This window comes from Raphanus sativus, unplaced genomic scaffold, assembly GCF_000801105.2.
Source record: "Raphanus sativus cultivar WK10039 unplaced genomic scaffold, ASM80110v3 Scaffold1732, whole genome shotgun sequence".
NCBI classification, from domain to species: domain Eukaryota; kingdom Viridiplantae; phylum Streptophyta; class Magnoliopsida; order Brassicales; family Brassicaceae; genus Raphanus; species Raphanus sativus.
The window spans coordinates 1-16,107 of NW_026617041.1; the positions used below are offsets into that span (position 1 = coordinate 1).

The 16,107-nt window shown below is 40.9% G+C and overlaps 3 protein-coding genes, 1 long non-coding RNA gene and 1 pseudogene across 4 annotated transcripts; all 5 read left to right on the top strand.

Moving 5' to 3' along the window:
* Window positions 1-153: 153 nt before the first annotated feature.
* On the top strand, window positions 154-1,152 carry LOC130504684 (uncharacterized). Its single transcript, XM_056999306.1, has one exon. It carries the CDS (start codon window positions 154-156, stop codon window positions 1,150-1,152), a length of 999 nt encoding a protein of 332 aa, XP_056855286.1.
* Window positions 1,153-5,313: 4,161 nt separating this feature from the next.
* LOC108822575 (cytochrome c oxidase assembly protein COX11, mitochondrial-like) lies at window positions 5,314-7,624 on the top strand (annotated as a pseudogene).
* A 54-nt stretch (window positions 7,625-7,678) lies between these two features.
* On the top strand, window positions 7,679-9,769 carry LOC108822572 (putative pentatricopeptide repeat-containing protein At1g02420). Its single transcript, XM_056999308.1, has one exon. The coding sequence runs from the start codon at window positions 7,812-7,814 to the stop codon at window positions 9,270-9,272; it is 1,461 nt and encodes a 486-aa protein (XP_056855288.1). The 5' UTR covers window positions 7,679-7,811; the 3' UTR covers window positions 9,273-9,769.
* A 1,170-nt stretch (window positions 9,770-10,939) lies between these two features.
* On the top strand, window positions 10,940-11,446 carry LOC108822577 (uncharacterized). Its single transcript, XR_001944886.2, has 3 exons — window positions 10,940-10,981; window positions 11,075-11,224; window positions 11,303-11,446. It is a non-coding gene; the product is annotated as an uncharacterized LOC108822577 (long non-coding RNA).
* A 2,590-nt stretch (window positions 11,447-14,036) lies between these two features.
* On the top strand, window positions 14,037-15,638 carry LOC108822573 (uncharacterized). Its single transcript, XM_018595688.2, has 7 exons — window positions 14,037-14,104; window positions 14,192-14,235; window positions 14,329-14,472; window positions 14,555-14,725; window positions 14,818-14,943; window positions 15,037-15,182; window positions 15,266-15,638. The coding sequence occupies exons 1-7, from the start codon at window positions 14,084-14,086 to the stop codon at window positions 15,496-15,498; spliced, it is 885 nt and encodes a 294-aa protein (XP_018451190.2). The 5' UTR covers window positions 14,037-14,083; the 3' UTR covers window positions 15,499-15,638.
* Window positions 15,639-16,107: the final 469 nt, after the last annotated feature.

Here is a 16,107-nt window from a genome sequence, read left to right on the forward strand (position 1 = left end):
ACCATCCCGAACTCTGTTGTTGAGAAGAATAAAAAAGCTTGGGAATACTTCATTTTGGGCCAGTTCTATGAAGAGCCTCCAGCTCGGGGCGCCATTCATGCTATTGTCAACGGTATATGGAGCCGACAGAAGCGCGACATAACGGTTAACAAAATGGAAGGCAACGCAGTCCTGTTTCGTGTGCCATGTCCTAATGCTCGGCGCAGGATCCTCTCTCAGAGCTTATGGCAAATAGATGGCCAGACAATGTTCGTTGCAAAATGGTCTCCCGGAATCCAGCAAAGTAAACCGGAGCTCGACATGGTTCCTGTTTGGTTGGAATTCACTGGTGTCCCACTGCAATTCTTTAACAAAGACGCTCTTAAGGAGATTGCAGGACTTGCTGGGCACCCGGTATGCTTGCATCCTTCTACAGAGAACCTTACTAACATCGAAGTCGCTCGGGTCTACACAGTTATTGACCCTCGCAAGCCTATTCCAAAGTTTGTGAATGCTCGCTTTGAAAATGGTGATACACGGAGAATTGGGGTCTCAAGTCCCTGGCTCCCATCTCTGTGTTCCTACTGCAATAAGTATGGTCACACAATCACGAAATGCAAGGCTGCCCCTCCGACATGTACGATCTGTAACTCTGTGAGGCACGTCACTGCGGATTGTCCAAGATCAAACCATATTTTTAAGGAGACAGCAAAGCGCAAAGGAAAGGCACCTATCAATAGTCTTCTCCCTATTGTAGGCAAACAGAAAATGGTTTACAAGCAAGTAGGAGTAAAAATCCCGGAACCACCGGTACTGGCTTCAACCTCAACACCAGATGTTCCTCGGGAGGTCCCCCCAGATGTTCCTCCTCCACCGGAAGATTTTCCTCCTCTGTTAAATGCAGTACCTGCTACCCTAGAGTCTACTTCCTCTCCAAAGACTGGTTGTACGACTACAGTTGAACATGATCTGAGTAAAGGAAGCCTCTTTGTTGATCTAACAGATGAGAGCAAATTGCAAGAGCAGTCTAGCACTGGCTCTTCTTCAGACTCTACGTTCTCTGCTGATGAGGACAACCCGGATGAAGAAGACGAGTTCCTCGAGGTGTACACCAAGAGGTATCAGAAGCGGTTAAACACCAAGGCTAGGGCTAGAGGCCCTTCACTCCTCTAAATTTTACCCCCTTAATGGATTTTTTTGGCTGGAATATAAGAGGGATTAATGACCCTATAAAACAGCGCGGTCTTAGAAAATGGATTCGGAAGTATAAACCTTTTTTTGGTGGTCTCGTCGAGACTCATGTACAGCGGGAAAAAGCGGATTCTACTATTAAAAGTATTTTACCGGGTTGGTCTCTAGAGAGCAACTACGAGTTCTCAAATATTGGGAAAATTTGGATTGTATGGAAGCCTTCGGTTCAGGTCAACATCATCACAAAATCACTCCAGATGATTACCTGCACTGTAAAACTCCCCTTTCAGCCTACGGAAATTGGAGTTTCTTTTGTCTATGGGTCCAACTGCAGAAAAGAAAGAAGACTATTATGGGATGAACTTGAGGCAACCTCCAACTCGTCTCAGCTTTGCGGTCTTCCTTGGATTGTACTGGGAGATTTTAACGAGATTATCTCTCCTTCAGAACGCTCCTCTGCCGATCAGTTCTCTTTCTCTCGTGGTATGAGAAACTTCAGTGACTGTCTTACTCGAAGCTCCTTAGCTGACCTCCGGTTTAGTGGCCATGACTTCACTTGGACAAATCACCATGTATCTAAGAAGTTGGATCGAATCTTGTGTAACGAGGAGTGGCTTGAGGAATTTCCGGATTCAATTGGAGTTTTTGGAAAACCGGGAATATCTGATCACAGCCCCTGCTGTGTTTTCATGGACCACTACAAGCCCACTCAGAAGCGCTCCTTTCGATTTTTTGCCCACTTAAACGATCATCCGGAGTTTGGGGACCTGATCAGATCAACCTGGAATGCTTTACCATTTCATGGTTCAAAGCAACTCTGCGTATCAAAGAAGCTAAAGGAGCTCAAGCCTATTATTCGTGCATTCAACAAGGAGAACTTCTCTGACCTTGAAAAGCGAGTGGAGGAGGCGTTCAATGACCTTACCAACTGTCAGAGTGCTTACTTATCTGCGCCATCTCCGGATGCGGCAGAACTAGAAAAGAAAGCTCGACTCAAGTGGGTGACTCTGGCTAGAGCTGAGGATAAATTCTTGAGACAACGATCAAGAGTTCAGTGTGCTGTTGAGGGAGATGCTAACACCACTTTTTTCCACAGGGTGATCAAAGCAAGACAAAACCAGAATCATATTCATCTTTTACTTGACCAGGATGATAACATCATAGATTCTCTGGAGGGAATAAAGCAACATGCTATTGAATATTATCAGAATCTCCTGGGGGGTGAAAACGCGGCCACGGTCTCCACTCCAAGCGACATTGCCTCGGTTCTCCAAAAACAGTGCTCGCCTAACGCTATTGATACGCTCTCAGCCCCTTTCACTGATCATGATATCCAGAATATTTTCCTATCACTCCCAAAGAACAAATCACCGGGGCCTGACGGCTACCCCGCTGAGTTCTTCATCGGTAACTGGACATCTGTTGGACGTGATATGATTGATGCTGTCCAGGAATTCTTCCGAACAGGGGAAATGCTACAGCAGTGGAATGCAACTCTTCTCACTCTAGTGCCCAAGAAGCCGAATGCAAATAAGATCACCGAGTTCAGACCAATAGCCTGCTGTAACACGGTTTATAAAGTGGCTTCAAAATTGTTGGCCAACAGGATAAGGGATCTCTTGCCGTCTCTCATCTCTTCCTCACAGTCAGCTTTTGTTCCAGGCAGATTATTAGTGGAGAATGTGCTACTTGCAACAGAACTGGTCTCGGGTTATAACTGGAAGAAAATTTCAAAGCGGTGCATGCTAAAGATAGATCTCCAGAAAGCTTTTGATACTCTGGATTGGGACTTCATCATGTTTACGCTGGAGGCACTAAACTTTCCACCAGCTTTCAGAACCCTGATCAAAAAGTGCCTAACGACAACTCATTTCTCCATAGCCATAAATGGAGAATCCTGCGGTTATTTTAAGGGAACAAGGGGATTGAGACAAGGTGATCCTCTATCACCTTATCTGTTTGTTCTTGCTTTGGAGGTTCTCTCGCAGCTGTTGATAGGGAAATACACTGACGGTTCTATTGGGTTCCATCCGCAAACGGAGGATCTTCAGCTCACCCACTTAGCTTTCGCTGATGATCTGATGATTTTCTCTGATGGCACGGTGAACTCAATAAAATGCATTGCTGATACATTGGAGGATTTTGCTCTTTGGTCGGGGCTTCGAATGAACAAGTCTAAAACTGAGCTTTACGTAGCCGGTTTGAACAATGATGAAACTGCAGACATCACTCGCCTTGGTTTCAACATCGGTTCACTGCCAATACGCTATTTAGGACTTCCTCTGATGCACAGGAAACTGAGAATCTCCGACTATAGGCCTCTGTTGGATAAGATATCTGCAAACTTTAACTGCTGGTCAGCAAAAGCTCTTTCCTATGCAGGAAGAAGACAACTCATATCATCTGTCATCTATGGTACCATAAACTTCTGGACATCAGCTTTTGTTCTTCCGAAGGGATGCATTGCAAAGATTGAAAGCCTCTGCAGCCGATTTCTTTGGGGAGGCACGGAGACAAGGAAATGCATTGTAAAGGTCTCATGGAAAACAGTGTGTTTGCCGCGAAGGGAAGGAGGCTTGGGGCTTAGAGACATTGGCCTCTGGAACAAGACTCTATGCCTCAAGTTGATTTGGAACCTGTTCATGAAGCCTGATTCCCTATGGGCCCAATGGCTACACCACTATAGACTCAAAGACGAGAGCTTTTGGAGTTTGGATGAAAACAAGACAACATCTTCGACATGGAGATCCCTCCTCTCACTTCGTGATCTGGCGTCAACCTTCATTCGTCCTAAGCTGGGAAATGGTCGCCACGTTAGCTTCTGGTACGATGCCTGGACTCCTTTGGGTCCTCTTCTTGACAGATTTGGCGTATCAGGGCCGAGACACCTCTCCATAAGTCTCTCTGCAACGGTCGCAGACGCTTGCACGGACACAGGCTGGTTATTGAGGGGAGCACGTTCTCCTCTTGCTGAGGAACTTCAAATTTATCTCACAACTGTGCCTCTACCTTCTCTTACTTTGACAGAAGATACTTATGCTTGGGAAATTGATGGGGTTGAATTGCAGGATTTCTCCACCTCCAAAACTTGGGAAGCTGTCCGAAACAGAGAATCAGAGAAACCTTGGGCTCGAAGCATCTGGTTTAAGGGTCATCTCCCTCGTCATGCGTTTACGTCCTGGGTTATCTATCAAGATCGTCTACCAACGAGATCAAGGCTTCTGACGTGGGGCATGAACATATCCTCCGCGTGTTGTCTCTGTGATACGTCTGAAGAAAACAGAACTCACCTCTTCTTGAACTGTGAAGTAAGTGAAGAGGTGTGGGGTCTTGTTCTGAAACGCCTTGGTTACTCTTTTAGAGCCTTCCACACTTGGACGTCATTTACAGAATGGGTTGCTTTGCGAGATACGGTAACAAGCAGAACTCTGAAAAGATTGGTTGCGCAAGCAACAATTGTTGGTATTTGGACAGAGCGGAATAGCAGACTTCACAAAGGAGAATCTCATAGTCCAGCTATTGTTTTCAGGATCATTGATCGTCTCATCAAGGATGTGATACTGGGCAGAAGGAAGATCACAAAGTTTCAGCACCTGATGCAACTTTGGATTCGGTATGAGTAACCTCTCGGGCCTCATTAGATGTTAACTCAGTCTTGTTTATTTTTTTGCCAAGTCTGACTTAACTATGTTTTAAAAACTTTTGTATCCGTACAAACTCTTCTCATATTATATATGAAATTCACATTTTGGCAAAAAAAAAAAAAAAATTTTATGATTGTTGGTTTGTTATACAAAATACGTACTACACCATGTGAATGTACACGATGAATTAGAATGAATAAGTCACAATATATATATACTTCAGTAGTATGCAGTTTATTCTTTTGTACGTAAACGAAGATTGGCAGTTATTATATATAGTACTATAGTCTATAGATAGTGACTAACGCCTATCCAAGAATGTTGATTCTCAAATTAAGAACCTCTTCAAAGCTTAATGAACATGAATTGTCCTCGCAATCTCTTGAATTTAGTTCCAAAACACGTAGTTATATTATATCTCTGTTTTGTACCATTTTTCAGGCTCGGTTGATTTCGATCACTAACATTTGTAGAATATTCGTCAACAAAAACCCACTACCGAATAAGTTTGTTATACTCGTCTATCATTAACATGATAGTTGAGCTTAGAGACTGGAGAATCTGCGGCAGTGATAATAACCGGAGGATAAAACGACGGCCATGAAAATGTGTCCATCAAACGGCAATCTTTCTCGGGGGCATGTCGTCATAAGATAGGTTTTAGGGTGATAGATGTGTGAAAACAAAATGATCAAAATTTGTGGAATGTATTATTGACGGCTGACATAAAAAAGAAGAAGTACTATTGGCATTACGCGTGTGTGTGTGTTATATATAAACACTAAACAGATTCTTAATTTGGATATAACCCAATACTGTTCTATTTGGTTATAAACAGATTTTTATATGGGCCATTTGCATAGTTAGCAAAGCAAAGTGGGCTTACAATTAAATTGGACTAAGATGCATGTGTCGAACAAATTTTTTTTAAAGAATGGGACTATCTGACTTTTTTTTTTTGTTGCAGTGTAGTGTTTATGGTTTCATTTCATGCGACGTCTTTTATATCTCTACCGCCCACGAAATCGAGACGACAAAAGAACGCCTTTCGTTTACCGTTAAGTCCTTTTCTATCTCTTCCTCTTCCACTCTTCGATCACGATTGGGAAAAGGGACAAAACAAATTTAGTTTTCAAACTAATGTCTTGTGGTTTCTTGTGTATTTTTGTAGTGTGGATCGATTGAAACCATTCCTCTTGTGACATGTCGTGGTCCAAGGCATGTAGAGGGACTCGGTTTTCTTCATATTTACACAACATTCATCGAACAACGTCGAGGTAGAAAATGAATCCTCCCTCCCTCTCTCCCTCCCTGATATGCATACTTACTGTTTGTTGAAATTCCTCAGAGAAAGATGTTTGTGTAGGAGGACTGTGCCTCTTCTTGTTCCGTGCTCTCATTATGGAGCTTGTAAAGAAGGCAATCCGCATAATCTCCTAAGCAAGAGAGCGTTTTGGGGAAGCTCGCCTTCGTTTCTCCTCCGCTCTGCTACTTGTATATCCATGTTACTCGGTGGTGCTCATCGCCAGTATTCTAAACCAAATCGAAGAAAATGCTCTACTATCTCACTGCTCTTGTCTTTGGCATGGTTGGCCTCACTTACGCTGCTGTTCCATTGTATAGAACTTTCTGTCAAGCCACTGGTTATGGAGGTACTGTTCAACGCAAAGAGGTAGGTATATATAACCATTTGTTATATTCCTTTCACAATTATTCTTACTCTATGTCTTGATCTTTGCGACTTGTACTACTACAGACTGTTGAGGAGAAGATTGCTAGGCATTCAGAATCTGGCACCGTCACTGAAAGGTGGTGTTAAGACACCCCCATTCATAAACCAGTCATCTTTGTTTTTTTTTTTTTTAATCTTTTTGTATTATGCGTGTAACGTGAACGTGCTTAGCTTGTTATAATCACACGCTGTCACTTTTTTTTTGACTCTGTAAACAGGGAGATTGTGGTGCAGTTCAATGCTGATGTTGCAGATGGGATGCAGTGGAAGTTCACTCCAACTCAAAGAGAGGTTGGTCTAGGCTTTATACAAGTAAAGAATAGTATTGTGACTTGTTAATGTGAACTGATATGTCCTTTTTTTGTTTTGTTTTGTTTTGGAATGGACTTAAATAGGTGAGAGTAAAGGCAGGAGAAAGCGCACTCGCCTTTTACACTGCTGAAAACAAAAGTTCAGCTCCAATAACCGGAGTGTCGACGTACAATGTCACTCCCATGAAGGTACATACATATAATATGTTAGCCGGCCCTCGGGTGAATGACACTATCAAACTTGCCTTAATACATATCTTGTCATTGATACTCTCAATCATCGAACACACACACAGGCAGGGGTTTATTTCAACAAGATACAATGTTTTTGCTTTGAGGAGCAACGACTTCTTCCAGGAGAAGAGATCGAGATGCCGGTGACTACCCTTTTTGATCTAGGGCTGTGTTTGATATATTATGACGTAAGCAAAAAAGCAAGACCTTGTTTCTCTTTTCTTTGGTATGGCAGGTGTTCTTCTACATAGATCCAGAGTTTGAGACAGATCCAAGGATGGAGGGAATCAACAACCTGATATTGTCTTACACATTCGGAAACTAGTAGGGATTCGGTTGAAGAAACCAAGTAAAAAATTGTTAATTTTTCTGGAGTGAAAATAATGTTTTGACACACCCTTAAGCAAGACGAAGGAGGTCTTCCAAGTTTTTTTGTTATTTATTTTGTTTTGAGGCTTCAGTTATGTTTAAGAAAACATTATTTTATACTAGAATTTATTTGCTTGAATCAAATAAGAATGGAAAAAAAGAAATACTATTTTCGAAAGTCAAAATACCAAAGGAAGACAAGACAGAGGAGGAGTTAACCAAAAAAGGAGTAACGGGCTATGAGAATGTAAAATGGGCTTTCTAGGGCGGTGATGATAGAGAGAGAATCGGTTAGTATTGGATCATCAATTCAATTCTCCTCCAAAGCTCAAAATCAATCTTTCAACAACGATGATGATCCTCAAGGCGCAGCCGCAGTGTACTTCTCGCGGTCTCCGTCTCTCTTCTGCATCGTTTCTTCTTCACAGCGTGGCTTCGGACGCGGAAGCTGTTTACCGGATGGTCAATAATGGGTCAGGAGGAGAGTTGAAGGAATCGCTGAGCTCAAGTGGAATCCACTTGTCGAAGGACTTAATCGATAAGGTTGTGAAAAGAGCGAGGTTTAGTCACGCTAACCCTCTTCAAGCCCTAGAGTTGTACAGGTACGCCGATGCTCGACGAGGCTTTTATCATTCAGCCTTTTCTCTAGATACAATGCTCTATATCCTCGGTAGAAATCGAAAGTTGGATCTGATCTGGGAGGTTCTGATTGAAACCAAGCGTAAGGATGATGGGTCTCTGATAACCCCCAGGACGATGCAAGTGGTTTTAGGTAGAGTAGCTAAGCTCTGCTCCGTTAGACAAACCGTCGAGTCTTTCTGGAAGTTTAAGAGATTGCTTCCTCCTCCTCCTCATTCCTTCTTCCACACTAGTGCTTCTTTCAACGCTCTCTTGAGAACTCTTTGCCAAGAGAAGACCATGACTGATGCTAGGAATGTCTATCATTCTTTGAAGCATCAGTTTCACCCCGACTTGCAGACTTTTAACATACTCTTGTCTGGTTGGAGATCCTCTGAAGAAGCTGAAGCTTTCTTCCACGAGATGACTAAAGAAAAGGGGCTGAAACCTGATCTCGTTACCTACAACTCTTTGATTGATGTGTATTGCAAGGCCAGAGAGATGGATAAAGCTTACAAGCTGATTGATAAGATGCGTGAGGAGGATGTAACTCCCGATGTTATAACTTACACTACCATTATAGGCGGTTTGGGGTTAATCGGCCAGCCTGATAAAGCTAGAGAGGTTTTGAAAGAAATGAAGGAGTATGGATGTTATCCTGACGTTCCGGCTTACAACGCTGCTATTAGGAACTATTGCATTGCCAGGAGGCTCCGGGATGCAGATATGTTGGTGGATGAGATGGTGAAGAAAGGTTTGTCTCCTAACGCCACTACTTATAATCTGTTTTTCCGTGTTCTGTCTTTGTCTAATGATTTGGGACGGTCTTGGGAGCTGTATGTGAGAATGTTGGGGAATGGGTGTTTGCCCAATACCCAGTCCTGTATGTTCTTGATCAAGATGTTTAAGAGACACGAGAGAGTGGATATGGCGTTGCGGTTGTGGCAAGATATGGTGGTCAAAGGTTTCGGTTCTTATAGTTTGGTTTCGGATGTGCTTTTCGATTTGCTTTGTGATCTCGCTAGAGTAGAAGAGGCTGAGAAATGTTTGCTTCAGATGGTTGAGAAAGGACATAGACCGAGTAATGTCTCTTTTAAAAGGATCAAGTTGTTGTTGGAGCTAGCAAATAAGCACCACGAGCTTAATAATTTGAAACAGAAGATGGCTATTTTCAGTACAGAGATTCAGCTATGAAAAGTTTCACGACATTCTTCCAGCGGAGATAATCGAGTCCTTCGTGTGTAAAATGCCATTGTACTTGGCGGTGTCTTTCTTGTGCAAGTCTATCAGCTTATCTCCTGCGCCTGAAGGGTTCAATAAAGCATAGATGGAAAAGTTGCAGACTTATTCTACTGAACCAAGCAGCAGATTTGGTGATTGTAACTGTACCAGACGCTATTGACGGCATCTTTTTTTGCTTTTAGAGAGAGAGAGAAAGAGAGAGTTTTGGGACTCTAATCATAAGGTAAACACAGATTTTATGTAGTTTTGCATTGCTTGCCAAAGAGACGAATTAGGGACAGAGACTCTTCAAGGACCGATCACACTCTTAGTTTCTACGTTTAAATGTCATTACACTCCACGCAAAGTTTGTTGGCGTGTTTAGACAAATGAGCTTGCATTTGGTTTGTTTTGCTCCTATTGGGGCTCAGTCATTCACGGCCAAAACTTATGGTTGCTTTTTTGAGTTCCTCTTTTTCTTGGTGACCTTAACCAGAAGTTTAGTGATTGGAGAAGCATACAACTCTCCAACCATATTATTAAAATGTATAAATTTAGAGGAATGTTTTAGATTATTTCAGATACACAACTAACTGTCACCAGAAAATGCAAAAGAAGGTAAGGCTAGTTAAACAGCTGTCAAAATACTTTAAAAAGAGATGTGAAAGGAAATTAGAGGTTTTATTAGCTTAGAAAAAATAAAACATGGCTGAGTAACACTAGGAAACTATTTTTTTTTTCTTTTAGAAACTAGTCTAAAGAAACATTGTTTGAGGCAATGCCTCCTACACAAGAAGGTGAAATATGTTGAAGATTTCTGGAGCACCAATACATGACAGCCGGCTAAGTGCTGAGGTGAGCGCAAAATAGTCCTAATACAATTAATCGCTCTCGAAATGTTAATGCTTCAGAAAGAAAGAGGATTATAAGTGAATGGGCCTAATAGAGGCCTAAACAAAAGTTAAGACCCAACGAGCCAGGACCCAAAACCAGAATAACAATTAAAGTCGAGACTGACTATAAAATCCCGAAAACAATTCAAATATCTTCATCGCCTCTCGAAAAACCTAGCGCAGCAGTCTGCCATGAAAGTAATTCTTCTTCGATCCTTATCGCTTTGCTTTGAGAAAACATTTTGCTTCATGTGGAAAAATAATTCATGTTTTTATTCCCGGAAACAATGAAGAGACGATTCTCTGCAAGTTTGTGCCTTCCTAACTCCTCCAGCTCTTTCCCGATACTTGTTTGCTTAACTATATATAACTTAAAACTTGTTTTGCTTTTGTCTTACAGATACGCCTTCGTTTATTTTAATGAAGAAGATGAAGAAAAGGCGTTGAGGCTTGATGGACGTGACATGGGAGGACAGATTTTACAAATTAAGTCTTACCCGTTTCACGAAACTTACCTTAATGCTATCTTGGACCAGATGAAAGATGATCATTTCATTATGTACCAACACAAGTAAATCATTTTTTTTCTTCTCTTTTTTTTTTTATTATTGGAGAATTGTGTCTGTCTTTGTTGATATAATGATCTCCTACAATGTTTGTTAGGGCCATGGTTGCGGGTTATGACAATTCCCTTCCTCTCGATGTTGTCGAGAAGGAGATAAAAGAATATTTCTCTGCAAAGTTTTCTTTTGCTTACCACCACAAAACCTCTTCTGCTGCTACCGAAATGTTTGCGTTTCTTCTTCCCAGTTTTCGTGATAATATATATTTTTAATTTATCCATTTGCTAACTAAAGAATTGTTTTTGATTTTTTTTTACAGCAAATCTTACATTTATCTCTGTGGTCAAGAGGCTGTAGACAAGGCTCTGGAACGTAGTGGAAGTTCTGTGGGAGGCTTGAGTCTTGTAGTTACTGAGGTTGAGCCAATTGAATACAACCCACAGCCGACTGGCTACATTCCCCCACGAACGTAAATTTTGATTCTTATACTATTTTTTTTTTTAACCAAGTAAAACCTTTCATTAATTTGTCTGTATATTTGTTTTAGGTATCTTCAACACCTTCACTCAGGAGCAGATTGTTAGATAGGATATATTGTTACGATATTGTAGTTCCTATATCTCAGAGAATATTCCCTATTATTGTAACAGTCTCGCCTTTATATGTAACTATCAATACAAAGTATCATTCAAGGGGAAACTCATTCTTTTACATGGTATCAGAGCCAGGTTCAAAACGATTCTGAACCTAATCTTCTTTCTTCTTTTTCTCTCTTTTCTTCTAATCTTCTCTCTTCTCCTTAACTCTCATTTCAATGGCTGCACCTACACTTATCGATCGCGCCTACGGTGTCACAAACATCAAGAGCCACATCCCTCTCATTCTCGACATTGATGATCATAACTATGACGCGTGGAAGGAACTATTCCTCACTCACTGTCAAAGTTTTGATGCAGCCGGGCATCTTGATGGATCATTGCTTCCTACTGATGCTAATGATCAAACATGGCACAAGAAGGATGGCCTTGTAAAGCTCTGGCTTTATGGAACGCTGTCTAAGGATCTGTTCAAATCAGTATTCAAGACTGGTGGAACCTCAAAAGAAATCTGGGATCGGCTTCAAAACTTCTTCAGAAACAACAAAGAAGCTCGAGCGATAAGACTGGATCATGAACTTCGGACGAAGGAGATGGGAGATCTCACCGTTCACAACTACTGTCAGGAACTCAAGGCTATAGCGGATCTCTTGAGAAATGTTGAAGCACCTGTTTCGGAGAGGACTCTTGTCACCTACATGCTCAATGGCCTTGCGTCCAAGTATGATAACATCATCAATGTGATAATGCACAGACAGCCCTTCCCCACATACGACGAAGCTCGCTCCATGCTCATGCTTGAAGAGGAACGACTCAACAAAGGACAGCGTGTGGTGAAGAAGGATACAACCTCCGACAAGGTTCTGCTTGCATCTGCTTCACAAGATCGGAGCCCTCATGCATCTCAGCAACAACTACCGCAGAAATCTTACCAAAACAGAGGATCCAAGAAAAACAGAGGACGTGGTCGCGGGTTCTACAACCAACAACGTCCACAAATGAATCAATGGAATGCTCCTTACTGGACTGGAGGCTTCCAAATGTGGCCACAACAACCCAACACGTGGGCACAACCGTTTCAAATGCAACAGCCCGGTCTACTTGGCCCAAGACCTGCAATGATTCAACCTCAGCAACAGAACCAGCGCAACAATGGCAATCTACAGCCGACAACGGACTTTGCCGCAGCGTTTAACACAATGACATTGATGGATCCTTCTGACGCTCAGTGGTACATGGACTCTGGCGCCACAGCACACCTTGCTAACTCTGTAGGTAATCTCAAGTCAATTTTTAATTCTGGCATCGGATAAACAATTATGACTGCAAATGGTAATCATGTTCCAATACACCAAACGGGTTCTTTCTCTTTCCCTAACTCTTTTCGTCCTCTCAAACTTTACTCCATTCTTGTTGCACCTTCTGTCATTAAAAATCTCATTTCAGTTCGAAAATTCACAAAAAATAACTCTTGTTCCATTGAGTTTCCCCTTGAATGATACTTTGTATTGATAGTTACGTATAAAGGCGAGACTGTTACAATAATAGGGAATATTCCCTGAGATATAGGAACTATAATATCGTAACAATATATCCTATCTAACACAGATAGATGATCCTAATCTATATTTCATTATTGAGAGACAGCAGAAAAAGAGTGAGACGAAGAAGAAGAAGACTAAGACCAGGGAGGGAAATCAGAAGAAGAGGAGTGAGACCACGGAGGGAAATCAGAAGAAGAAGAGCAAGACCAAGGGAGTACAAATCTCTTTCTGAGGACAAGACATGCTTTTTTTGATATAACTTGTGTGCAATGCGACCCTTCTTTATCTTGTCTGCATACTTAAATGTTTTATGCTTGTATTTGTGTTAGATCTTTAATAACCTAAGACGGATCAGATTAAAAACCCCCCGCCGAGCAGAGACTAAGTCCTTAAGTATCCAAGTCCAATTAACAACTTTTTTATCAACCACCTCAAAGAACACTTTATTAGCCGATAAATATGCTACAACTTGAGATCATATGTTTGATCTCTCTCTCTCTCTCTCTTTCTGATCTCTAGTTTTGTGACGTATTTAATGTTTCATTATTGCTCACGCAAACTATATGTTAGGATAGAATAATTAAAACGTGACGCGTAAGGAAATTAGTGTTTTTATTAGCATAGAAAAAATTAAACATGGATGAGTAACTAGGTAACTATTTTTTTTCTTTTAGAAACTACTCTAAAGAAACATTGTTACTAGAGAGAATCGCCATTGCTAAAAGTGTTACTAGAGAGAATCGCCATCAATCCTATGTGGCAGCAGGTCCTCCTGGTTGGCTATTTGAGCTGTTTGTTAATGAAAGTAGGTTCTTATGATATTGGTTTGTCCGGGGAAGGAAAGAACGAGAGACCAATTGTCATTTCTGTTAACTGGGTGAAATATCTTGGAGATTTCTCGACCACCAACCAATGCATGACAGCCTGCTAAGTGCTGACGTGAGCGCAGAATAGTCCTGCAATTATCGCGCTCCCCCCCCCCCCTCCCCCTCTTTCGAAATGTTAATGCTTCCGAAGAGGATTATTGGTGAATGGGCCTAATAGAGGCCTAAACAAAATTTAAGACCCAACGAGCAAGACGGTTACGACCCAAAACCAGAATAACAATTAAAGTCGAGAGTTCTCTCTATAAATACCTAAAATCCCGAAAACAAAAATATTCGAAAAACCTCTAGCGCAGCAGTCGCCATGGACGAATCCGCCAAGAAAGTAATTCTTCTTCGATCCTTATCGCTTTCTGATGAATTTTAGTTTCTTCTTCTTAGGAATCTCTGATTAGATCTTTTTGTAACGTAGGGTCTGGAATCGAACGGTAGTGATGCAGAGATTCGAAAAAGCAGGTTCGTTAATTTCTTTTTGAGATTTGTATCTCTAAATTAGATAAAGATCATGTGTGTGTGTCAATGAATATATTCTTTCTCTGTAACAAACAGCATTAGGAGAATTTCCGTTGAAGGATATGACACCTCGCTTCGTATAGAGGATGTCGATGAGGCTTTGAGAAAACATTTTGCTTCATGTGGAAAAATAATTCATGTTTATATTCCCGGAAACAATGAATGGACGATTCTCTGCAAGTTTGTGCCTTCCCTCTTCCCTCAAATTAACTGCTACTGCTTTTTAACTATATACTTTAACTTGTTTACTTTTGTCTTACAGATACGCCTTCGTTTATTTTAATGAAGAAGATGAAGAAAAGGCGTTGAGGCTTGATGGACGTGACATGGGAGGACAGATTTTACAAATTAAGTCTTACCCGTTTCACGAAACTTACCTTAATGATGTCGTGGACCCGATGAAAGATGATAATTTCATTATGTACCCATTCAGGTAAATCATTTTTTTTCTTCTCTTTTTTTTTTTATTATTGGAGAATTGTGTCTGCCTTTGTTGATAAAATGATCTCCTACAATGTTTATTAGGGTCGAGGTTGCGGGTTATGACAATTCCCTTCCTCTCGATGTTGTCAAGAAGGAGATAAAAGAATATTTCTCTGTAAATCGTCCTTTTGCTCACCACCACAAAACCTCTTCTGCTGCTACCGAAATGTTTGCGTTTCTTCTTCCCAGTTTTCGTGATAATATATATTTTTAATTTATCCATTTGCTAACTAAAGAATTGTTTTTGATTTTTTTTTACAGCAAATCTTACATTAATCTCACAGGTCAAGAGGCTGTAGACAAGGCTCTGGAACGTAGTGGACGTTCTGTGGGAGGCTTGAGTCTTGTAGTTACTAAGGTTTTTCCAATTCAATATAACCCACCGCCGACTGGCTACATTCCCCCACGTACGTAAATTTTGATTCTTATTCTATTTTTTTTTTTTAACCAAGTAAAACCTTTCATTAATTTGTCTGTCTATTTGTTTTAGGTATCTACAACACCTTCACTCAGGAGCAGAAAGACGATCCTAATCTATATTACACTATTATTGAGAGAAAGCAGAAGAAGAGTGAGCAGAAGAAGAGTGAGACGAAGAAGAAGAAGAAGACTAAGACCAGGGAGGGAAATCAGAAGAAGAGGAGTGAGACCACGGAGGGAAATCAGAAGAAGAAGAGCAAGACCAAGGAGGGAAATCAGAAGAAAAAGGGAGTAGAAATCTGATTCTGAGGACAAGACATGTGGTTTTTGTGATATAACTTGTGTGCAATGCGACCCTTCTTTTCTTGTCTGGATACTTGAATGTTTTATGCTTGTATTTGCGTTGATCTTTAATAACCTAAGACGGATCAGATTTAAAAACCCCCCGCCGAGCAGAGACTAAGTCCTTAAAGTATCCAAGTCCAAGTAACAACTTTTTTATCAACCACCTCAAAAACACTTTATTAGCCGATAAATATGCTACAACTTGAGATCATATGTTTGATCTCTCTCTCTTTTTCTTATCACTAGTTTTATAACGTATTAATGTTTCATTACTGTTCACGCAAACTATATGTTAGTATCATGAGTATAATACTATGTATATTTGCAGTTTCTTTTTGTCAACACCGAAGTAAATGATTACATACCTTGAAAAAGAACAACTTATCACTTACTTCAGGAGTGTTCCATACTTAGGATTCCAGATTAATTTAGTGCAATCCACGGATGAACTTTTTTTTTCTCAAATAATCAAATAAAGTTCATGAGCTCTTTTTCCAAATATGCAAATGAAATTAACTGAGAAACACCATCATCACTTGCTTCAAATGAGTTAATTTTTCTCTTCCT